Source organism: Aspergillus saccharolyticus, assembly GCF_003184585.1.
Source record: "Aspergillus saccharolyticus JOP 1030-1 unplaced genomic scaffold BP01scaffold_23, whole genome shotgun sequence".
Classification (NCBI taxonomy): Eukaryota; Fungi; Ascomycota; class Eurotiomycetes; order Eurotiales; family Aspergillaceae; genus Aspergillus; species Aspergillus saccharolyticus.
The window spans coordinates 405,385-428,103 of NW_020290633.1; the positions used below are offsets into that span (position 1 = coordinate 405,385).

At 53.5% G+C, this 22,719-nt stretch overlaps 8 protein-coding genes and 1 non-coding gene across 9 annotated transcripts; 6 read left to right on the forward strand and 3 right to left on the reverse strand.

The window, feature by feature from the left end:
• Window positions 1-63: 63 nt before the first annotated feature.
• BP01DRAFT_424572 (DNA 5'-adenosine monophosphate hydrolase) lies at window positions 64-1,036 on the reverse strand (the record flags this gene model as incomplete). Its single annotated transcript, XM_025579709.1, has 2 exons — window positions 64-812; window positions 955-1,036. 2 exons carry the CDS (start codon window positions 1,034-1,036, stop codon window positions 64-66), a joined length of 831 nt encoding a protein of 276 aa, XP_025429991.1.
• Window positions 1,037-1,434: 398 nt separating this feature from the next.
• Window positions 1,435-1,538, forward strand: BP01DRAFT_t207. The gene has a single exon. It is a non-coding gene; the product is annotated as a tRNA-Leu (tRNA).
• Window positions 1,539-2,649: 1,111 nt separating this feature from the next.
• On the forward strand, window positions 2,650-7,279 carry BP01DRAFT_393082 (RNA helicase). Its single transcript, XM_025578208.1, has 3 exons — window positions 2,650-3,076; window positions 3,180-6,744; window positions 6,879-7,279. The coding sequence occupies exons 1-3, from the start codon at window positions 2,834-2,836 to the stop codon at window positions 7,172-7,174; spliced, it is 4,104 nt and encodes a 1,367-aa protein (XP_025429992.1). The 5' UTR covers window positions 2,650-2,833; the 3' UTR covers window positions 7,175-7,279.
• Window positions 7,280-8,022: 743 nt separating this feature from the next.
• BP01DRAFT_92275 (uncharacterized protein) lies at window positions 8,023-10,616 on the reverse strand. The gene is made up of 4 exons (XM_025580234.1): window positions 10,506-10,616; window positions 9,224-10,318; window positions 8,619-9,158; window positions 8,023-8,569 (listed from the first exon to the last, which is right to left on the reverse strand). Exons 1-4 carry the CDS (start codon window positions 10,515-10,517, stop codon window positions 8,309-8,311), a joined length of 1,908 nt encoding a protein of 635 aa, XP_025429993.1. The 5' UTR covers window positions 10,518-10,616; the 3' UTR covers window positions 8,023-8,308.
• On the forward strand, window positions 10,347-11,452 carry BP01DRAFT_402015 (uncharacterized protein). Its single transcript, XM_025578628.1, has one exon. The coding sequence runs from the start codon at window positions 10,716-10,718 to the stop codon at window positions 11,418-11,420; it is 705 nt and encodes a 234-aa protein (XP_025429994.1). The 5' UTR covers window positions 10,347-10,715; the 3' UTR covers window positions 11,421-11,452.
• Window positions 11,453-12,479: 1,027 nt separating this feature from the next.
• Window positions 12,480-13,491, reverse strand: BP01DRAFT_358181 (uncharacterized protein). The gene has a single exon (XM_025575374.1). It carries the CDS (start codon window positions 13,125-13,127, stop codon window positions 12,966-12,968), a length of 162 nt encoding a protein of 53 aa, XP_025429995.1. The 5' UTR covers window positions 13,128-13,491; the 3' UTR covers window positions 12,480-12,965.
• Window positions 13,492-15,052: 1,561 nt separating this feature from the next.
• On the forward strand, window positions 15,053-17,600 carry BP01DRAFT_92330 (putative C6 finger domain protein). Its single transcript, XM_025580235.1, has 2 exons — window positions 15,053-16,042; window positions 16,113-17,600. The coding sequence occupies exons 1-2, from the start codon at window positions 15,266-15,268 to the stop codon at window positions 17,442-17,444; spliced, it is 2,109 nt and encodes a 702-aa protein (XP_025429996.1). The 5' UTR covers window positions 15,053-15,265; the 3' UTR covers window positions 17,445-17,600.
• Window positions 17,601-19,492: 1,892 nt separating this feature from the next.
• On the forward strand, window positions 19,493-20,627 carry BP01DRAFT_358185 (putative DNA-directed RNA polymerase III RPC4). The gene has a single exon (XM_025575375.1). The coding sequence runs from the start codon at window positions 19,719-19,721 to the stop codon at window positions 20,562-20,564; it is 846 nt and encodes a 281-aa protein (XP_025429997.1). The 5' UTR covers window positions 19,493-19,718; the 3' UTR covers window positions 20,565-20,627.
• An 837-nt stretch (window positions 20,628-21,464) lies between these two features.
• BP01DRAFT_358186 (uncharacterized protein) lies at window positions 21,465-22,604 on the forward strand. Its single transcript, XM_025575376.1, has one exon. The coding sequence runs from the start codon at window positions 21,901-21,903 to the stop codon at window positions 22,267-22,269; it is 369 nt and encodes a 122-aa protein (XP_025429998.1). The 5' UTR covers window positions 21,465-21,900; the 3' UTR covers window positions 22,270-22,604.
• Window positions 22,605-22,719: the final 115 nt, after the last annotated feature.

Consider the following 22,719-nt stretch of genomic DNA (forward strand, 5'->3'; position numbering starts at 1 on the left):
TTGGTCTTTGAAACCGCAACTATCCCTTTACCATTTCCATATCCGTCATGACCTATCATCCTATCATAATCGTCTCCATGCCTCAAACTCCTCCGCGAGATGAGCTTTCAGCTCCGAGAACCTATTTCCGAAGTTCCTCCCACAGCGCCAACAGACAAAGTCCCGCCGCAGATAGCCCTGCTCATCCGGCCGCCGGCGGGGATCATTCTCCGCCAGCGGGAAGTCACCGAGCGGGACGAAGAACGGCGTAGAGAAACTATTGTAATGCTTCCGATGCTTCAACCGATCACTGTACCGGTCCACGGAGATAAGATGAACGTGTAGATGGTTCATGGACGGATGCGCATGGACGCCGCACATGAGCTCCTGCGCCCAGTCGCGCCCGCGCGGCAGCTGCTCCGGGGGCGGCTCGACCTCCAGCGCCGCCCGACGCTCCCTATCCTGCATCGAGAACTGCCCGTGGAGCCGGCGCAGCTCGCCCGCGGCCAGCGCGCGCAGCCGCTCCGCTTCCGCCCGCACCTTGTTCAGGAACTCCGCGTCGTCGAAGGCGTCGATCGGGTGCAGGCGGGTCTTGGTCGCGTCGCGCGGCAGGAGGAGCAGATGCAGGGTCGCCTTCGGGAAGAGGTCGCGGATCACAACGAACTCGTCGTTGTGGTAGACGACGATGTGCGAGGGGTAGGAGGATGGGTTGGCGATGTAGGGGCCGAGTCCATCGCGAGGACCTCCCGGGGCTCTTCGTTTGGATGTGGTGGTGGTAGTGGTTGTGTCCGTGGATTTGCGCTGCTTGGTTTTCGAGGACATCAGTTCCGCGACTGTGAAATTCGATCAAAAAGGTCATGTTAGTCATCTCTTTGTAAGTTTGCTCGTCTGGGTCTAGGCTGAGGTATGATGGGAGGAGGCGGGGGAGTGAAATAAACTGAGCGATGCAATCGTTGCGCACAGGGTCGGACCTACACGCATCTCGCTTGACCGGTGCCTTCTTCTTCTCTTCCACATCTCCTGAACTGTCTGCTCTGTACCCCGAAGACTCGGACATGGAAGCAGATGTCGAAAATACTTAGCCACTACACCATCCTTTTCGCACATATGTTCGCTCAGAGCAAAGCAGAGAGAGAGAGAGAGAGAGAGAGAGAGTGTGTGTGTGTGTATGTGTGTAAGAGAGGGACCGACTTGACCAGGAAATGTTCCCCGCAGCCGCTCCATTTCCCCACCCACGCCTTGCCCCGAATTGCGCGAAAAAACAAAAAGCTACAAGTCAAGTTGTCTACCATTATAGCACACTGAATACAGGCCGGGTGGTTGTGGGAGACAGTTAAATAGTCTGTCCCATACATAAATGACCTGCGAGAGTTGTAGCCGCGGGAGCCACAATGTCCTTGACAAAAACTCAGATGATATTTTAGGTCATTGAGACGGCTGTAAATTCAACCATCGGGTAACGTGGCCGAGTGGTCTAAGGCGCCTGATTTAAGAAATATCTTGAATATTGAAAATCCCAGGTCCCGAAAGGGTCGCGCGTTCGAACCGCGTCGTTACCATTTTTCCTTTTTGGATGTCACCATCCATCTATCTAGTCAACTAAACTGTTTATTTTGGAAATAACCAGTGAAGAATTCTGAGTGATTCTGTATTCAATCGAAGATTTCACTTTTTGCTTTATTATCTAGAGTAAGATGAAAAGCTAGATGGTATGCTGGATTATCTGTAGTTAGAGGTGTAATACGAGGATTAGGATGTCTTTCTCCAGGTAATGTAAGCTCGACTTTGACTAGAATCTTATCCTGCTTATTCTTGATGTAAAAAGATCACGGAGCTGCAGATGATCAAGAGAAGAATACGGATCCGGCTACTAAACAATATCTTTGGGTATTTTCTGTTCTGGATTTGATTGTCCCAGTCTGCTTCTTATAGATGTGTCTACTAAATAAGCTCACTTGTGTCCGGAGCTCCTGTGGCAACAGCTTTGTGTAGGTCGGATCATGAGGATATTTAGAAGTTATTTGCTGTGTAGTGTTGCTGGAACAGTAGGCTACTTGTGTAATTTCAACTTGATTTTGACTGGGCAGGAACTTTGGTCCAGTAACTTCAAGCTCATCTCTGTCTCCGACAATAGCTGCTTCAGTGAGCTCTTCAGCATCAAGGATTGAAACAGCATCTCTTGCGTTTTGATACTTGGAAATCATGTCCTTTCAGTCCACAGTGGGTGCAGATAGGGCACGTTGGACATTGTCGAATAATATGCCCTTCTTGATGACAGTTTACACAGGGCTTTTCTGAGACAGAGAGGCACTACATGGTCCGCCATCCCACAGCTCTTGCAGAACGCACCATGTGGATTAAACATCTTCGAGTCATACTCGCTGCGAGACTAAATCAGTCATAGTAGGAAGACCTCAGTCGGTTCTAGAGCTGCATCGATAGAAAAATGTATCGACTATGCGGGTCAATGCTCCCGGTTAAGAATACTATCACCGGAGGGAGATGATGAGCCAGAGCAGGTCACATGACCATTGACAGTCTTTTGGTGGAGAAAACTCCCGCCGCTAATGCATCTCGACCGGGGCTGGCCCGTGTAGAATTTCTGCCGGCAGAATACCTGAAAGGCTGAAATGCTCCCCCGCAAAACTAACAGCTCTTAAAGCGGTCAAAGTGCGGGACAAAAACATTTACTTACTACGCAGTACGTACTGCCGTAAGGCTCCCCAACTGAAGTCAGTCCAGCAAGCGAGTGCAAGCCTTGAATTTTGAGGGGCAATCGCTTGTTGGTTTCTACCCTTCCCTCTTCCAAAATCTCTTCGTCTCTTAGAAGAGCAAAAAACCTCCACCCCAACAGATGGGCCCAAAGAAAAAGTCCGAGAACAGGGGCGGCGCGCCCAAACCCGGGACGAAGCAGGCCAAAGCCGCGGCCGAGCGGTCAGCTGAGACGGCGAAGAAAGCGCAGACCGCGACCGACGAGCAGAAAAAACCCTCTGTCAAGGAGGTCATTGGAGGGGCATCATGGACGGGGAAACTCCCCGTCAATATGCTCGCGGAGCATTGCCAGAAGCAGAAGTGGGAGAAGCCGGAATACACTATGGTGGGTTGGGTGTTATCCTCGTTGCAGGGTCTTTGTGCCGTTGCTGTTTGAAATTGAGCAAGTCGACTGAGGTAGTGTTCTAACGGGAAATTGGCCAATTTAGATGAAAGTATCAGACGGGTTCGTCTCCAGCGTGATATTGAAGCGTGTGGACCCCAAAACTCGCGAAACGATTGTCCTCCCCCCAATGAAACTGCCTCCGTCGCATAAGCATCTCGCTGCCCAGCCTACCGCCCTCGAGGCTCGACATTTCGCCGCCGCGTACACACTATACCGAGTCTGCAACATGAAGAACCTTCATATGATGATGCCGCCCACATACAAGAAGCTATGGCGCGAGGATTTCGCGGATCTTAAAACTGCCGACTGCAAAGAAGGAAAGGGCTGGATGTACGAGGCCGATCCGTTTCTAGCCAAGCTGGAACGAGAAAGCGCCGCGGCGGACCTGGAGAAGAAGCGCAAGGAGCGGGAGAAAGCGCAAGCGGCCAAGGCAGCAGAGACCACGGTCGATCTGGGGCTGGGCTCCGGCACCGGCGGCGAGAACAAAAGTCGGAAGATCTGGTCGCATGCGCCCAAGGTGGATCTGGGCGGCAAGATTCGCCGTGAGATTGAGGGCATGCTGAGAGAGCATGCAATCTGGAATCCTTACGGGGTAGAGATACCGCAGAAGGAGCGCGATGCCATTGTTGACGAGCTCACTCGTCTGGGCTTTCGACGCAGCCACGTCGAGGAGGCTGTTGGCACTTGTAAGGACCGTGAAGAGGTCCTTGAGTGGCTTCTCATCTACGTGCCAGAGGATGATCTGCCCCGCTGGTGTTTGCCTGAGGGCTATTCGGCGGGTGTAAGCCTGGCGAGCGATGATCTTGCTAGAGAGGCGAAAATCAAGCGGCTCACATCTATCGGCTATCCTGTCGACCTGTGCACGCGAATCTTGGATAGCAAGAAAGGGGATGAGGTTGCTGCAGCAGAGGTTCTCCAGAATACATTGGTTCACGGCGGAGACGCTCCTGCTGAGCCTGTTGTATCTGGGGAGGAGGACCTATGGGCAGAGGAGCAGGAAACACTTGAAGCTATCTTCGGGGAACGGTACTCTCGTGTTTCTGGCAAGGTCTGTGAGATCAAAGGCGAGAACAGCGATCTGCCGGAGGCGTTGACTTTTCGGTTCCAACGGCCTTCAACGCACTATCCGTATTCTCCGCCAATTGTCTCCATCCAGGCGAAGGGTATCCCGGCTTATATTCGTCTCAGTGCGATACGTCAGGTGGTTCAATACTCCGAGGAGAACTTTCTGGGAGAGCCCATGATTTATAATGTGCTTGACTGGCTGGAGACCAACCTCCCCTCGGTCATGGAAAACCCTGGAAAGCTGCGAGACATATCAACAGTGACAGCCCCGCTGGCCCCATCCGGGACCATCTCAAATATTCCCGTGCGCTCATCGCACAAGAGGGGCAATGCGGTTAAATGGCAACCAGGCGCCCCGCAGAGCATTTCGTTACGCGAATCTTGGGAAGCGAGGCAGTCAACCAAAGAACAGCAGGAAATGCTTCGAAAGCGCCAAGCGCTTCCGGCTTGGAACACCCAGCAGGCCATTATAGATGCGGTCAACACAAATCAAGTCACAATCATTTCCGGAGAGACTGGTAGTGGAAAGAGTACTCAATCTGTACAGTTCCTGCTTGATGACCTGATCAAGCGTGACCTCGGCGCTGTCGCGAACATCATCTGTACGCAGCCGCGAAGGATTTCTGCACTGGGACTGGCAGATCGAGTCAGTGATGAGCGATGCACATCGGTCGGCGAGGAGGTTGGATACATCATCCGAGGGGAATCCAAAATCAAGTCAGGGCGAACGAAGATCACGTTCGTCACGACAGGTGTTTTGCTTCGGCGCATGCAGTCCGGCAGTGGTCCGGATGGCAACGTTGCAAGCTCTCTCTCAGACGTCACTCACGTCGTCGTCGACGAGGTACACGAGCGGAGTCTCGACACTGACTTCCTCCTCGCCCTACTCAGAGATGTTCTCCACCACCGCAAGGATATCAAAGTCATCCTGATGAGTGCAACCCTCGACGCAGATATCTTCATCAACTACTTTGGCGGCCGTCAATCCGTTGGCCTGGTCAACATCCCGGGACGTACTTTCCCAGTTGACGATTACTACTTGGACGATGTCATCCGTGATACTGGATTCTATCCAGAATTCACGGAGCGGGAATTCGACGAAGAAGCTTCACCATCGGCGCAGTCTGACGAGCCGCTTGGCAAAGTCCTTCGAAGCCTGGGGATGGGTATCAACTACGAGTTGATAGCCTCTACTGTTCGATACATCGATGCCAAGCTGGGTGACCAGCCCGGTGGAATCCTGATCTTCTTGCCCGGTACCATGGAGATCGAAAGATGTCTCAATGCGGTGAGAAGAATCCCCAACGCTCATCCGCTGCCTCTGCATGCATCACTTCTGCCAGCCGAGCAACGGCGCGTCTTCTTGAGTGCTCCCAAGGGCATGAGGAAGGTTATCGCAGCCACCAACGTCGCCGAGACGTCCATCACCATTGAAGACATCGTGGCCGTCATTGACACCGGCCGGGTGAAAGAGACCAGCTATGACCCCCGGGACAACATCGTCCGGCTCCAAGAGGTGTGGGCCTCGCAAGCAGCCTGCAAGCAGCGCCGCGGACGTGCCGGTCGTGTCCAGGCCGGAACCTGCTACAAGCTCTACACCCGCAAAGCCGAGACGAGCATGCCTCACCGACCCGACCCCGAGATCCGGCGCGTTCCGCTGGAGCAACTCTGTCTCTCCGTGAAAGCGATGCAAGGCATCAATGACGTCGCGCACTTCCTGGCCAACACCATCACGCCGCCCGAGAGCACGGCCGTCGAGGGCGCGCTGGAGTTTCTGCATCGCGTCGGGGCGCTCGACCACGACCGGCTCACAGCCCTGGGCCGCTACCTCTCCATGATCCCGGCGGACCTGCGGTGCGCCAAACTGATGGTCTACGGCTCCATCTTCGGCTGCATTGACGCCTGCGTGACCATCTCCGCCATCCTGACCGTCAAGAGCCCCTTCGTCTCCCCGCGCGACAAGCGCGACGAGGCCACCGCCGCCAAAGCCGCCTTCACCAAAGGCGCCAACGACGGCGACCTGTTAACGGACCTGCTAGCCTACCAGCAGTGGTCCGATCGCGTCCAAGCCCACGGCTATTGGCAAACGCAGAGCTGGTGCACCGCCAACTTCCTCTCCCATCAAACCCTGCGCGACATCTCCTCCAACCGCGCCCAGCTCCTCACCTCCCTCAAGGATGCCGGCCTCCTCCCCGTCGACTATGCCTCCCAACAACCCCAGTCCTCACGCCCCAACAACACCAGCACCTGGAACCGCAACACCAACAACAAACCCCTCCTTCGCGCTCTCATCGCCGGCGCCTTTCAACCGCAGATCGCCCAGATCTCCTTCCCCGACAAGAAATTCGCCGCCTCCATCACGGGCACCGTTGAGATCGACCCGGACGCCCGCACCATCAAGTACTTCAACCAGGAGAACGGCCGCGTCTTCATCCACCCGAGCTCGCTGCTGTTCTCCGCGCAGAACTACCCCGGCGGCGCCGCGTATTTGAGCTACTTCACCAAGATGGCGACGAGTAAGGTGTTTGTCAGGGACTTGACTCGTAAGTTACCCCTCCTAGCCTTTCCAGTTCTTCCCTCCCCCTTTGCCTCTGATCTCTCCCCTCATCTGTTGGCGAAATGTGGGCAACCTGGTACTGATCTATCGATGTTTGTGTCTCTCTCTGTGTGTGTGTAGCTTTCAACGCATTCTCCCTTCTCCTCTTCTGCGGGTCCATTAACCTCGACACCACGGGTCGTGGACTGATTGTTGACGGTTGGTTGCGGTTGCGCGGCTGGGCGCGCATTGGTGTCTTGGTGTCGCGGTTGCGCATGATGCTGGATGAGGTGATCGCTGGCCGGATTGATCAGCCTGCTGCTGCTTCAGCGTCTGCATCTGTGGCTGCGGGCTTTGGCGGGGTGACTGGGGCCCTGGCGGAGCAGGTGATTGAGGTGGTCAAGAGGTTGGTCGAGTTCAATGGTTTGGACCAGTGAGTAGGTTGCTGCTGCGCGCTGGACAAATACGTGAATTTCCGTTTGGTTGAAAAAGCTGGTCAAGTCGATACGTAGGGATGTAGAAGGTTGGACTCTTTTGGCGGGTGATTTTTTGATTTGTTAGGAGGGAAAACTCCTTATACCATAGATTGGCCTAGATAGAGAGATTAGAGGGACTAGAGAGGTTGGAGAGCTGGGCTGGGGTATATACTTCCCTACTTCATGAGAGAATGGCTGCATGGATGCGCTCCATGCACTTGCCCGTTGACTCCGAGGAATACGTCTAAGAGGCCAAGGTACGCCGCTGCGACACATATCAAGAAGAAAAGTAAGGTTCATTTTCATTAATACCTGCGCCATAATCCTGGACGATAATCCGTAGAGCGGGAAGAACAATAAGAACGAAGTAGTGTGTCGCGTGAGACAAGGAAAGAACAAACGTCAATCCAAAATCCGGGACATAAAAGAAAAAGGGGGAATAGGTACACTCATGGTGCATGACACTCGGTGACAGGCTCGCATCTCGTGTCGTAGGGGAACTGTCCATTGGAGACCAAAACATGCCGGAAACATAGAGTCATCATGATGCGGCATGGCGAGAATTGGTGGGTCATAAAAGGGGGAGGAAAAAGCGAAGAGACAAAGGAGAGGAAATAGCAGAATCTGAAGGAGTGACACCTGTCAGGGTAAGAGACGAAAAACAAAAATAGAAAGAAAAGAGATAACTAGCCATCGATTCCATAAACTCCTGAGCCTGGACGTGTTTGCGCGGCTTGCGTGTCATCCGAATCATTAGATCAATACAAAAATCAGAATAACTCCACCTTTCCTTGGTATCCGATGTCCTGACAGCTGTTGTCAAGGTTTCTTGTTTTCTGCGGGGTCTAAAGTCCAATGTGCATGACTTGGGACATTGCCCCAGTCTCTGATCAATTAAAATGTAAGGAAATGTAAAAGGGTGAAAGAGGCACCAAGATTCCTGGTCAGTAGCACCTAGTGTGTGAAATCTCGTTCCTCGTCTGGTGTTTCGGCGATCAGCTCATCCCGTTGACCATGAGCTGGGGTCATGTCTTCAGAAGGAGAGACCAAGAATGTCACAACACAAACCACTGTGAAACTGTGAATGTGTGGCTTTTAGATGTTGACCTTCTTGCAATAGTGAGCTGCTTCGACAGTCCCAACATAAGCTTTGTCCTTGTGGTGGTCGGGGAGAAGGAACCCTCTCTTCATTTCGGCTTCGACAAAGAGAGAAGCACGTTTGTACCGCTTGTCGGTATACTTCTCGTAGATTGCAGCATGGTGCTTGCTAGGTCTCTCGCAACACTCCATCATAAGAGAAATGAGTGGCAGGAGCTGGGAATAAGTATAACCAGCATAGTGGGTATGGGCGGGTGTCTTATGGTTCGATTAGCATATCACTCAAAGTAATTAGTGGAAACCATACCCAGTTGCCCTTTCTCAGCATCAGTCTCGCCAAACAGTGAGCACCCGCTGCAACAAAGCTAGCAGGGCTACCAACGAAGCGTTCATCCATAATGGTAATTTCCAGGAAGTACTTGGCAAGGGTGCGCGTCTCCAGATCATAGTCGTCGGCTTTGCTGATGCGGCGCAGGAAGCTCATCGGACCAGGACATCCCAGTTCGAATTGTAACATGCTTAACATAAACCATTCGGCTTTGAGAATCTCGTCAGCAGAATAGCCGCCGTCAACCATGTAAACAATCTCCTGGATCGACGGGCAGTTGATTTCTTCGTACTTGGCAGCGATGAAGATCGCGGTGGCGCCCACCAACTGCAGCTTATTGAGGGAGACAATCTTGCACGACAAGAACCGATCAATGTAGTTCACGCAGAGGAAAAGGGTCTCGGGCAGCAATGAGAATCGATGGTGGACTTGCACAAGCCAGTCCATCAGGACGGAGCGCATCGACCACTGGATCTCGGCCTGGTTGTCCATGTAATGCGCATTTGGCAACAACCGGATCTATACGCCATAAGGGTTTGTTAGGGACATCCTACCCATCGCTTTCATCTGTCACAGGGACATACCTCTTGCTCTCTCATGTATTCGAAAATTTCCTCACTGTACTCCGCAACCATACTTGTATCCCAAAACTCATCTTCAATATCTTCCTCCGTTCGCGTAGCGTCGACGACCTGCTTTGCAAGGGCCAGTTCCCGTCGGACCTGCTGAGTGTACTTGGGAAATAGGACGGTTGTGGCACCACCGGTGGTGTTCTCTCCCCGCGATCGGTAAGAGCGAGCGGTGATATATCCATCATCATCCTCATTCTCCTCCTCTTCATCGTCCCAATACTCCTCATATTCAGCTTGAGCCGGTAGACGATCGTGGGCTATGCGGGAGCCTGATGCAGGTTCGCCATGAGTCTTGATGATAGGATCGGCGACGTCGTGACTTGTAGAGTCGATTTGCTCGCGAGTCTTGCGGGTCTCCTTCACATCTTGCACTTCACAAACATCTTCGTCGGTCTTGCACGACTCCTTGTCATCTTCTTCCACTGCAGAGACGACAGCGGCGTAGTCTTCCAACTCTCCCACCACAGGGTCTTGGACCTCTTTCAATTTGGTTTCTTCCTTTACGCCATCTTGCTTCGCAGGTGCAGTAGACGCAGTTGCAAGGGAGGCGTCAATCTGCCCCTGTTTTGCTTCTTTGTTGGTTTCCTTGGATGTGATCTCGGATTTCTCGGCTTTGGCCTTGGAGGGATCCTTGAAGACAGTGGCTCGCTTGTTGAGGGTCTTGCGAGTATTGGCCGCTTGTTTCGATGGTTCGACGGACTTCGCGTGAGTGACGTTGGTGACATTGCTCAAAATGCCTTTCATACCTCCCGGACGCTGGGCCGGTTGTGCGAGGACTGTGGCCTTCTTCTCAATCACCACCGACGGCTTGTCACCAGCGTTGGATTGCTTCCTCCCAGCAAGGGATGTGTCGTCGCGACTAGCATTGATGGGCTTCGAGGTGTTGCTGACATCCCCAAAGGCCGCTCGCTTCGTGGCAGGCTTCGTAACGCCGTTCTGATAGAGGGCCGACAACGCAGGGGTAGACTTATTCCGCTGGTGGAGGGTTTTGCCGGCCGCGGTAGGGAAGGGGGCATTTTCGTCGCCACGGACGCGGATTCTCTGAGGCTATGAGAGAGAAGTAATCTTAGTTAGCTCTCCAATCTAGCCTAACGCGACTTTGATCAAGATCTCCATATAGTCCTAAGTCCCATGGCGCGTGGCAAAATTGTGGATCAGAGATAGCATCTGGCCAACCAGGTGATCGACACTTTGTCTGAGGGGAGAAAAAAAAAATCAGAAGACAGCAACGTACCTTTGCATCCATGCTGGACCTGATCAGAAGTCACTCTGAGCCTCCAGGACTCGACGTGGACTGTGGACTGTGGATTGCGGAAGGGAGTGAGGTTGTTGTTGATGTTGTTGTTTACTCCTATGCGACCTGCGCAAGCAGCAGTCCTCGCAGTAGCTTAAAGTTATACTAAAAGCGGCGGCCCCAAACAAACAACCACAACATCCACGCCAAATGCAGAACTCGAAGAATTGGCTCAGGAACGGAAGACAAGCGCTGATTCGGGCACGAGGCTTTTTGGCAAAGAGAGTCAGGAAGAGAGACAAGAAGAATGAAGCGCGAGGACAAGCAACGAGGAGGAAAGGGAGGGGAGGGAGAGAGCGCGACAAGGACAAAAACATACAGGAGCAGCAGCAGCAGCAGCCGGCGGTTGGTTGGCCGGCAACAAAGGCATTACCCAAAACGGTCACCTTCCTTACTTGCCAGCTGCCCGTGGTTACCGGCAACAACCAGCAGTATGCTTATGTCATCTGTTTGTCTGATTTGCTTTGTTTGTTCCCCTCTCTCGGCTCGAGTGACATCACTCAGCGCGTCTTCCCGCCAGCACTTCATTCTTCTTCCATGCAGATATTTGACGCCCCTTCGATATATGACCCTATTCTGCATGGTCATCTTAGCCTTCACAATAATGCGATCTCATCCCTAAATTACATCAATGCATTTTTGCTTCTGGCGGGAGCGTACAGGGGCTGGGATATGTACTTGTGGGAGACGCGCCGAGCGACACGAAACCGCCCGCTCCAGGACGCGAAACCACGTGACCATCCCGGGCGCTACACTCCGCCATTTCGCTGGGGCAGTCGATGCTCGAGATCGCAAGGGTTAGAAAATCGGCGAGAACACCTGTGGTTCGTGGCTACGAAGCGCAAATGTTCCTGAGGAGGTAATTGAAGCCATGCCATATACAGCCGTGATCGGCTGAAGGCGCGGGGGACAAGTAGCCGAAGAATAGGAATGAAGGATTGAAGAGGGGGGAGAGGGAATGGCTGTTGCGATCGAGATCAGTGCCAGCGCATGGCAAGAATGAATGATAAAACAAGCGTCAATGGCTTGTTGAAGAATCCATGTTCTGGTCGCTGGCTGCGCAATCTTGATTCTCTTGTTCTTGTCTCTTGGGTTTCATCTTGCTTCGGCCTGTTCTCTGGTTCCCGTTTACACCCGCACAAATGCCAACGTCGCCAGGAAGCCACGGTGGGACGCGGATCCGGCGCTGCCTATCATGATCCGTGAGGGGAGGATCAAGTGGTGGAGGGAATTAATCTTCGTCTGGACAATCGCCGATCGCGACAGCAGAAATCGGTCCTACAAAGGGTTGCGACTTTTCGCATAGAGTGGAGGGAAAAGTATCCACATCAAGAAGTAAGCAAGCTCGCGATGAACCACGCTAGAACAGAGAAAGGATGAAGAATAGAAGATGGAGAGCAGCAGAAGCAGGGCCAGGAAACAGCCGACTTTTGAGGACTCTGCGAGCAAGCCAAGGTGAACTATTGAAGGAGCGCAAAGTTACGGTGTGGCCCAAGGACAACAATTGCACAGAGTCACTCAATCCTTTCTTTATTCGGAGTTTATTGAAGAGCCCCGCCGAAGCACACACTCGGTCTCCCCTCCATCCAAGTGACACTAGTTACAACAATTATCATCAGTCATCAACAACCACAACTCATCTGATTCTACTTCATCCTCGATTTCCCTCTTAAATGGCTATTCTGTCTCTCTTAACCCAATCCATCCGAATACGCGAAAGAGAAGTCCTGCTGGGAGAAGATATGTGACCTATAATCATTAACCTTACTTATTAGGGAGTGGGTTGCTGCATCGCACTGCACCTGCTCCAACTCCCTCTCCTCCCCCCCCCCCCCACTCTAACCCGACTAACGACATTGTTGCGCCGCTTGCTGGTGGCTCGGAGTTGCTCGTCGTCCTCTGCGCTTCCATTCATGCTTTCTTAGTCGCTTTGAATTACCCCTTCACCCTTCCCCGAAGCGGTTTCCCCAAGGTTCCCCAAGCCATGAGTAACTTTAAGAGGGATGCAGACAATTGTAAATCCTGAGCCGGAGAATCACCTTTAGTCTTAGCAGAGAGAGTACCTTAGATGTGACGGCGAAAACTTGATAGAGTGAATGCGATGTCACACCGGGACCTGCAGACTGACTGGGAAATACTCACTGGATGGAAAGAGACGGCTGGATGAACACGCTTTACCCGCGGATAGATTGAATTTACATACAGTGAAATCACGGGAAAGGAGAAGAGGAGGAGGGGAAGGGGGAGGGGGGGAAGAGAAGAATAGGTCGATGGATGATGTCTTGTGTCTACCCGACGCATGTCATAAGGACAATCTCTCGTCCATTCATTCATTCATTCATTCAATCAATTAATCGTTCAATCATTCAATCATTCATCTATCCATGCACTCATCCAACCTTACGTAGTCCATGCTGGTTGAGGGAGGGAGGAGGGGTAAAACAGAGAAAAGGACAAGTCTGGACAGGCGCAGATCATGAAACGAGGCAACAATTGGGCGTGATCGCTGGTCGGTGCTGTTGGCCTGGAGCCAGAGCCAATGGTGCCCCCCATCAGCTCCATCTTTGTCCCTCTCTATCTTCCCCATTCCCGTTCCTTTAGTTAAACCCGCATGGCTTGTGGTGACAGATCTGGGGAGGAAAGACGAAGGTGAAGAAGGGAATGATGGTCGCATCGCTTTTCTTGAACCCCAGAGTCTGAGATTATGGTATGAATCAAGCTCCGGACGGGTATTTCAGCCCTGCAGGTCTAGCGAAAGCAGTGAACACAACGGAGGAACAATTCGGATCGCATTGGCGCATTCAAGTGATTTGCGACAGAATCTCCTGCTTTACCCGGTTTGCGCCTGTCGGATTGTTCTGTCTTCGGCTTGGTTCTTCTGGACAAAAGAACCAATTCTGGCGGTGACTTCGAACCGGATCATTTTCCTTTGGGAATCGCAGCTGGACCATGTCTGGTGGTGACCGGGATGTGATTCGGGGGTGTCATTCGACGTGGCCGCGCTGAGGATGTGCCAGCCAACCCGACGCCACTCCGCTTTCTATCCCTCAGTCGTCGGTCTCTCTGTGTTCGTTTGTGTCGTGCGACGAGACTGGTGGTATTTTTATTCATTCTATTTTCTAGTCTCCGTATAACTAAGCTATCTGCGAACGAAAAGACTATTTTATTTATGGCGATAGCTGGTCATGCTTAAGCCCCCTAGGACGGAGATCTGCGGATGAGGGAGGAGGAGTCGCTGTCAGTTTGCGCCAAAACCCGGGCTGATGCCTCAACATCCAAATGCCTGTCGCACGCTCTGGACCTTCATCCGTTTGTCTACGGTTCAAAACAAGCCCGTTATTCTAGTTAGATAGAGATTGCGATTCATGGCAGTCGGAAGTAATTACGGCCTGGGCCCTCCGAGGGTCGCAAGAGAGATTGATGTTCCTCGTAAAACGCCGTCGTATCCGGGCCGGTAGACGAAATGCGATCTGGGACTTTGCGATGGACATTCAACCATCGCGCACGGCACAAATATAGACTCAATGGAGAGATATGATGAAGTCGGGCTTGTTTGTGAATCAGCGATCAGATAAATTGTGGCAGGGGGAAAAGAAATCATAGACGTAGGTGGTCACCGACCCCAGTACGTAGCTGGAAGTGGTGTGGGTGAAACCACTTTCTGGGTTGTCTTTCAGTCGGCTTCTCCCTCTTTGGTCTGTTCTCTCTTTCTCTCTCTCTCTCTCTCTCTCTCCTCTTCCTCTCCCTCAACCTCTCTTCGACAACTCAACCCTCGACTTTGTTCGCCCATCGCCCCTCCACCCCCCATCCTTCTTCGATTTTTGGGCGTAGTATTCATTCGGTAGGTTCTTCTCTATCATTCTGGCTTCTTTTCTTGTGTGCAAATCGTGGAGCATGGGGTCTGACCCGCTCTGTTCTCCTGACTCGCTCGGCTCTGCGTGATGCCACCGCTGACATACCCAAGCGCTTGGTAGAACGTCCGACTCACCATCGCCCACGGCCCGACCGCCGACTTCCTCCCTTCATCGCCATCGCTGTCATTCCTTCTCCATCCTGTGGGAACTGGTACATGGGTGCGACTCTGGATAATTCAATTTGACCTGTCATCGGTGTGTCTATGATCCTCTCCCTACTCTTCCGAGTGATTCGGGTTGTTTCTTCCCTGCTCGTCCTCAACACCCACATCCATCCCCCCCCCTCAAGTCTACAATCCATCACGATCCAACAGACTTCTATCTACCAATGCTTTTTGTCGTCATATCCTTCTCTGTAGACCTCTTGGCCATTTGAGTCTGTTTGATTTCACATTGTGCTGACATTCATGCTGGTTTCCCCTTCAGCATCGATCGGTTTTTTCCCTGCCTTTCCCGTCGCTTTCGGTTGTTGCGACTTGGGGTGTCCTCATCCCATCCATCACACCTCGGGGTCATCGATCCTATCATAATAAGCAATCGCAGGTGATCCATCTTCCAACCCACCTCTTCTGAGTCCTCTGTTGTGGTAGGTTTGGATGGACTTTGCCCATTCCCTTGTATTCCCGTCTCTCTGCCTTTTCCCTCTTCTCCATCCGTCCACCCCCACTCCTCCTCTTCCCATCCACCCGAATCGAACCTCACCACCTTCAAATCGAGACCAGCCGTTGCTACGATTATCAATGTAATAACAGTGTGGTAGCACTCCCTTTTGGTCCCTTCCCCACCATGCAGGCTGTCTCGTACGAACAGCATGCGGCTCCTGGGGCGTCGCCTGCCTATACCGACTATCGCTCGCCTCAGGAGCCTTCCCCCAGAAGTTCGGTGCCCAAGAATGTTGCCTTCGAGCTGCTACTCGATGAGAACTCTAAGGTGCGGGCTCGCATACCTATGCGGGTCCAGATCTACCCTCATGATACCACGGATTCCATTGTGACCACTGTTAAGAATTTCTATGGAATTTACGATACCACTGCGAGCGGGGTGAGCTTTGAGGATGAACAGGGTATCACCCTTATTGCCAGGTATGAAAATCTCCGAAATAACATGACGGTGTACGTGCGAGTTATTCCCGTGCAAGCCTATACTGAAGGCTACGGGGATCGCTTCTATGGACATTTGCCCATGGATGCTCGCAAACGTCCCAGTCTGGGAGAGCCTTTCCAGATGGCGCCGGCAATGCAGGCTGCGCACATGTTGGAGCATGGACAGCCACCGTCCCGGCCTGCCTCCCGGCTTGCTCGGAAGCGCAGCATGTCACCGTCTGGGCGCAGCCGTCGCAGCGCATCTCAGCACAAACAAACGTCGCGCGGAGGCAACAAAAGCAGAGGCTCCAGCACGCATGGCAGCTTCATGGAGGACGGAGTCTATAGCGACAGCGAAGGCGGCTATGGGTCTGTCTCGGGCACAAGGAAGCCTCGCAGTGAGCAGCTGGGTAGCTCGGATATCAGCATGGAGAACATCCTCCAAGACGGTCGCAGGAAGCGGCCCAAGTTCGAAAGTTCGGTAAGGCAGACAATCATCTGTCGTCTCCATACTAGAGCATTCGCTGACCGTAGAATCCGCATTCGCACAGGAATTGCCGCTGTTCGCCCCCCCTCAGGTGCCTCTTACTACCTCCACCTCCTCCATCTCCCCTCAGCGCCGGTCGATCGGCCAAGACGGAGCCGTCTCACCTTTTGCCCGCCCCACTCAGCGGCCCTACAACTCGCAACAACAACAACCCCTTCTACCTTCCCCTCAGAGCTTCGGACACAATGAACAAGCATACAGCCTTCATCAAGGACAGAATTCAGTCTATGCCACGCCGGTGGTCCCTGATCACGGACACCGCTTGCGCGACCGGGCCACTACCCAATCCTCAGGGCAGTACAGCAACTCGGCTGGTCGCAACGCTGCTCCTGGGGTCCTTCCCACTCCCGACCCGACCATCGCGAGCTGCATCTCTGATGAGGACGTGGCCATGCAGCTGATTCGTCTGGGTGATGCATCGAATTTTTCCAATGGTCGCACGTCTGCCTCCACCCTGGATGATGCCTTTAGCGGCGCTGCCGATGCTGCCTCCTCGACTGGCGCCACCAGCGATGGTGACGAGTACAGCGAGGATGATGATGACGATTTGCCCTTACGTACCAAGCAGAGGCTGGACTCCAGCCCAATGCTACCCCCCGGCGCCATGAAGCGCACCCACAAGCGGTTGGACGACATTCTGCCGAGCTTTGACAGTTCTGATGGCAGTTACGACGGCTACGACGATGAATTCCACCAGGAGGATGAACATCCTGATCACACCATCAAGAACGAGATGGACGATGACACGCTTTATCACGAGTCGGCCCCCAAGTCCAAGAAGGCAAAGGTCCGCGCCGGCAGCACGACCTCGAGCAAGGCCCGTGGGTCTAAGTCAGTAGCAGTGCGCCCGAACAAGACGGCCAAGGCCAGTACCAGTGGTGCCATGCGCAAGGCTAGGCCGGTGTCCATGGTGCCCACTCAGAAGGCAGCGGTGTCCCCGATTCTGGCTAGCCCGGCGCCCGTACGCAAGAGCTCAACCTCGTCTGTGAACCTTCAACACCAGCACTCCCACCCACTCGCTGCTGACGAGGAGGATTTGTCTACCAAGCCGCGTTGCCAACGATGCCGCAAGAGTAAGAAGGGCTGTGATCGGCAACGCCCTTGCGGCCGATGCAAGGATGCTGGAATTGGCCTTGATGGCTGCATCAGCGAAGACGAAGGGAACGGTCGCAAAGGCCGCTACGGCCGTCACATGGGAGTTCCTGTCAAGAAAACCATTGATTCTCCTACCAATGGCACTGAAGGAGCCACTGTGGCGGCGGCTGTTGCGCCCATGCCTTCGTCGTCGTCGACGTCGTCTGCTCTCGCGGACAAGAATAAGAAACGCAAGCGCTAGACTCATCCTGTATCAGGCATGAGGATGACGGTCCTGCTGCTTTTTGTCCTTCGTCTCAGAATCGCATTTGCACCTGCACCCGTTTGCCCGATGTCGAGGTATGAACTGTGCCTGGGTGGCTGCATTTCCGCAAACATATTTTATCTTTTACCTCTTAACATAGACGAGTGGAATTATCTGTGTATCGCATCTCCTCCCTCCTTTCCAATCTGACACTGTACCGTTGGCTTTCCATCTTGAGTCGTTTGTCCCTGCGCATCACCTGCCACATTTCTCTGTAGTGGTTTGTGATGGCATGACAGGCTCTGTGATATGTCGCTCATTCCAACCACATCCTCCCTACACCTCCATACACCCACGCTCTCTTGCGACCGTCGACCTCACAACCTTGCATCAAATTTGACGAGCCCCGGCTCTGTTCTGGTCCTTCACATGGTCATGCTTGTCGTCTTACACTGCATTCTATTCAATGGTTCTAGCGATTGAACTGAGCGGGTTGATTGTGCTTATTGTGTCGTGTTCTTTTGGCGTTTTCTGCAGCTGACATTGATGCGGCCCTGTGGGGAGCCTGGTCGCCTTCCACCACTCATTACATGCGATGATTGTGCCAAGTATCTGGATTGATTGGTTTGTTGTTTTTGAATGGCAGTCATTATTCCGACCGATGTGCTGGAGTTTGAAATAACTGTCAGGTTTAGGTATGGAATGAAATATATATGATCATAAGTTGTATAATGGTATGTTGTATGCTGGCAAGTACAAGGTTTCTGACTGCAGAAGCAGCAAGTACGTAGACCGGTCAGACGACCATTATTAACGACTTAATAAATTTTCGGCTTATAGAGTTCTGTGTACTCTGTATTGCGACAATACATCCTTTATTCTTCATCTCAGGATGAATGAGCGCCGAGCTGACTAAGTCCCTGACAGAGTTGGCGGGTCAGGCCAGACCATACCCGAACGAGGTTAGCGGGGCCAATATTCCGCAGCCCCGCACTTTCCGCCTTGAAGGGGTTAGCCGCGCGCATCGTGGAATTTTCTGCCCCGCCTGGCCGCCCAGAGGCTGTAATCCCCGGAAGAAAAAAAGTTTCCTCCGGCGGGAGATTCACGAAACTTGACCACATCACGTTCTCCTCATTTCGCACTTCCCGACACCATCCTCCCAATCTCTTTGTTTCTCTATATTACCCATATAGCCTCGATTGGAAGCCTCATACCCACCTACTCTTACACTAAATCCCCCCCGCGCCACTCACTCAATCCTCCACTTCAGTACACAGTACAACCAAATCACAGGCAAAGAAAATGCCACCCAAAGCTCCTCCCCGCCGCGGAGGAGCATCAGCCGCAGCAGCAGCAGGAGCAGCAGGAACTCGACGCACCACTGCCCCTACCACTAACGCTGACACCACCTCCACCTCCGCCGCACCAACAACCGCCTCCTCTACCGCCTCCTCCACCCCAGCGCCCAGCACAAAACCCCCCGTTCAACGCCTCCAAACTCTCAAGAAACGCGCGCCGCCATCCGGAAGCATTGCCCGCCCCTCCCCCACCCCCTCCGCCGGCGGGCCTCCCCTCAGCGGCGAACCCGCGAAACCCACCCTTAAATACAAGCCCCGGGCCGTGAACCGCCGCAGCAAAGAGGAGCGCGAGGCGATCGAGAAGCTCGAGGCGCAGCGCAATCGCGAACGACTCAAGGAGGCGGCGGCGATTCAGCGCGGGCGCGGGGGTGGTCAGCAGAATGGTGGGCGAGGTGGGCGCGGGGGCGCGCGGGGCGGGATGGGCTCGGGGCCTGGTGGGGCGAGACGTGGGCGCGGGGGTGCGTTTGCTGGGGGCTTGGATTCCAGGTCGCGGTCCAGGAGCGTGATGGATCTTGGGGCTCAGCAGGTTGGGGCGGGGTATGTGAGTTCGGATGAGAGTGATGGGGAGGTCAGGGTTAGTATCGATCGGATTAATTTGGGGAGTGATGATGAGGACGGAGAGTATAAGGATGCGAAGAAGGGGGCGTTCAAGTTGGAGGGGAACGGGGGAATCGGGGTCGGGGGGTTGCGGCCGCTCAGATTGGAGAGGCATGAGCATGAGGAGCGCGTGGTTAGTGTGAATATGGAGTCGAGTACGACGGGGGCGGCCCAGGCGAAGAAGTCTGAGGCGGAGAAGAGGGAGAAGGCCGAGAAAAAAAAGGGGAGGGCTGTTGAGGAGGATGATGATGATGCGCTGTTTGTGGCGCAGGATGGAGAGGATGATGTGGATGAGCAGTTGGTTAAGGAGGAGCCTATGGATGAGGAGGACCAGGTCATGACTGATGTGCCTCATGCGGATGATACGGCTACGACTATGGATGATGGGCTGCTTCCCGTGCAAAAGGTCAAGGTGCGTCGGAAGCTCAGCCCGTCTAAGTCTGTCTCCGAGTCGACGGTCCACAGCCCGGAACCGGAGGTGGTCATCGATCCCAAGAGTTTACTACGCACGAAGGAGGACATCGAGGAGTACGAGCGTCACGAGCAGGATTTGGAGATTGTGAAGAGTCTCTTCCAGAAGGAGCCGCGGCCTGAACGCCCCGAGGCGTTGACCGGAACGGCCGAGGGTGCTGCGGAAGGAGAGGACAAGGGCAAGGAGAAGGAGGGCGAGGAGGAGGAAGCCAAGGAAGAGGAGGATAAACTGGCCGGACAGCTGTTCCTCATGCAGTTCCCTCCATTGACCCCCAACCTGGTGCTTCCTGGAACTGAGACTACAGACGCCAATCCTCCTCCCACGGAGACTGTGCCTACTGCCCAGCCGATCAAGCGCGAGAACGAGATGGAGATTCTCGACGGAGATGACGATGCGACGGCGGCGGCAGGCTCTGGCAAGGTGGTGACGGCGGCTGATCCGGGCTTATTGGCTGGCCGGGTCGGCAAACTGAACGTCCACGCTTCGGGTCGGGTGACGTTGGACTGGGGCGGGATCAGCTTCGAACTGGACCGCGCAACGGCGGTGGACTTTTCGCAGGAAGCGTTGATTGTGTCGACGCCGCCGAATGCGGGTGACGAGGAGTTCCCGGATGATGAGAAGAAGGTGTGGGCGATGGGCCAGCTCAGCGGCAAGTTCACAGTGACGCCGGACTGGGAGAAGATGCTGTGATTGTACTGGAGCCTTGATCAATGATAGACTGTTTGCTGAATGACTGAATGAACCAATTGCATTGAGCATCCCCAAATAAAAGACGTCAGACGTCACTTGACTCCAGATGGGGTGGTTGGTGGTGTACACCAGTAGGTCTTGTTGTGGTGGGCACTGGATGCACTGGGCGGAGGGGCTGATGACGCCATACAAGTTGCACCGTACAACCAGCCTCTGGTTTTTTCCACTCTTTGTTATGACCTCTGTTCTTGTCCAGAATGATTGTTTGACTGGGGCGTCTGTAGACAGACAATAGTCTTAGAACTAATATATGGAGTACACGGTAGAGAATAGGCTGCCACCATGTGCCACTGTGGTGTCAGTCTTCAAGGTTAAATTTTTCCCGCACGAGAAGGAATGTCTCAGAGAGCGGGTGACTAAGAGGCAATGATAGGCAGGCCTGGGAATATCGACCCTTGGTTCGACTCCCTGAGGTGGACTCGGGCTGCAAAAGCCCTGACAAGCTCATCCCAGTCAGGCTAAAGTAAGGGTAGCTTCAGCCCGTGCGGACACGGCTTGGAACTCCTTGAACCAATGATAATCTCAGGGTAATCTCAGGTAATCTCAGGTAGTCTCAGGGCCCCCCCGTTGCCTGTCAGCGACTCCGTGTTCTGGGCCCGCAGTAGTGGTTAGTAGTGGGTGTTAGTGCTTGTTAGTGGTTGTTTATCCCTTTTTCCCTTTTTTCCTGCTTCCCTCCCTGATTATTATTCTTTATTCAGCCTTTTCGCTCCCTCCATCTCCAAACTAAGGTATTTACTGCCTTTTCCCTCCTCTTCCTCCCCCCTCCTCCTACTCCTATATCTTCTTCCCCTTGGCCTCACTCACTCACTCACTCACTCTCGCTCCTCCCCCTCCACCTCCCCCTCCACCTCCCCCTCCCCCTTTCCCCCCTCTTTCATATGCATTGGGTTTCGTTACTTGCGTGTCGAGAATAATCCACCCCTCCTCTCGCTGAAAGTGGTTTCTTGCTGCCTGTCGTTTCCGTGGCTGTGTGTTGTTGTTATTGTTGTTGATCCTCCTCGTTCCCGCACGTTTCAGGGGATTCTTATCTTCTCTCCCGTCTTCACCTCGATTCGTCCGAAAAGTACGACAACTACTAGATCAATTCTAGTGCGACACTTCCCAACCGTGGTGGCTCGTCTCTCTGCACGAGTGAGATCGCGCACGTTCGGGCCCCGGTGGAGCCAGCTAGCCTTCCTTGCGCATCGCACGCCCTCAATCTAATCTCAACACACAACAATAAATAAATCTGGTCCTGTCGCTTTGACGCTCGCTGCATATAATTTCGACTTGCACCATGAAGCCCTCAACGATCGTACTCTGTCTCATCCCGACGATAGCCCTCGCCGTCGAAGCCGACCGGGCACCTTCGCCCACTCCCTCGTTGCCGGACACCACCCCGCCTGCTCCCTTACCTGAGATCCAATTCCGACCCGATCACCAAGAAAACGTGCTGGGGGTTCAACAAGAGAGTCGACTGCCAGAACGGGGTCTACAGAGCGGCGACGAGGCCGCACTCGACAGCGGACTGGGCACGCCGGCCGCCTCGTCGCGGGACACCAAGACCCTGCGCGCTCGCAGCGAAGGCACCCTCGGACAGACGCCTTGGATCGGAATGGCCATCGGATTGACCTGTACAGCGCTGGCGGCCGTCATGCTAGGCTGAAGGGTAGTCGCAACGCATCGTCTTCCATTCTCGCATACGGAGTTTTTCCTCATTTTCAAATTACCCCCCTTTTGACGACATTTGACCGGCAACCGCGAATCGGAAACGGCTGGTCGACTATTTTATTTCTGCCTACGAGCGCATCGCATACTCTTATTGGGTCCGACCCTCTCAGACCTGCATTTCATCTGCAGTGGACTGGTCACGTAATAACGTGTGGATACCGGACACGGTTCCTGCAGGTTCCTGTTCTATACCATCTTCTTTGCATGCATACCCAAGCCACATGTATAGATTAGGTTTTTTTTTTTTTTTTTTTTTTTTTTTTTTTTTTTTTTTTTTTTTTTTTTTTTTTTTTCACTCTTCTTCTGATGTTTCCATTATACGTGTATATGATACCTTGGATCTGGATTGAGCCGACAGGCGGCTCACAGATCTTATTCTTGTTCT

Excerpts from the sequence above, each read along its gene's own strand:
- BP01DRAFT_358185 (XM_025575375.1), top strand. The coding sequence starts at position 19,719 with ATGGATGAGGAGGACCAGGTCATGACTGATGTGCCTCATGCGGATGAT.
- BP01DRAFT_92330 (XM_025580235.1), top strand. The coding sequence starts at position 15,266 with ATGCAGGCTGTCTCGTACGAACAGCATGCGGCTCCTGGGGCGTCGCCT. Across the intron at positions 16,043-16,112 it reads GGCCCAAGTTCGAAAGTTCG|GAATTGCCGCTGTTCGCCCC; the intron begins GTAAGGCAGACA and ends GCATTCGCACAG.
- BP01DRAFT_358186 (XM_025575376.1), top strand. The coding sequence starts at position 21,901 with ATGAAGCCCTCAACGATCGTACTCTGTCTCATCCCGACGATAGCCCTC.
- BP01DRAFT_393082 (XM_025578208.1), top strand. The coding sequence starts at position 2,834 with ATGGGCCCAAAGAAAAAGTCCGAGAACAGGGGCGGCGCGCCCAAACCC. Across the intron at positions 3,077-3,179 it reads AGAAGCCGGAATACACTATG|ATGAAAGTATCAGACGGGTT; the intron begins GTGGGTTGGGTG and ends TGGCCAATTTAG. Across the intron at positions 6,745-6,878 it reads GTTTGTCAGGGACTTGACTC|CTTTCAACGCATTCTCCCTT; the intron begins GTAAGTTACCCC and ends GTGTGTGTGTAG.
- BP01DRAFT_92275 (XM_025580234.1), bottom strand. Across the intron at positions 9,159-9,223 it reads AATACATGAGAGAGCAAGAG|ATCCGGTTGTTGCCAAATGC; the intron begins GTATGTCCCTGT and ends TATGGCGTATAG. Across the intron at positions 8,570-8,618 it reads TGCTGAGAAAGGGCAACTGG|ACACCCGCCCATACCCACTA; the intron begins GTATGGTTTCCA and ends TCGAACCATAAG.
- BP01DRAFT_402015 (XM_025578628.1), top strand. The coding sequence starts at position 10,716 with ATGCAGAACTCGAAGAATTGGCTCAGGAACGGAAGACAAGCGCTGATT.
- BP01DRAFT_358181 (XM_025575374.1), bottom strand. The coding sequence starts at position 13,127 with ATGGAGCTGATGGGGGGCACCATTGGCTCTGGCTCCAGGCCAACAGCA.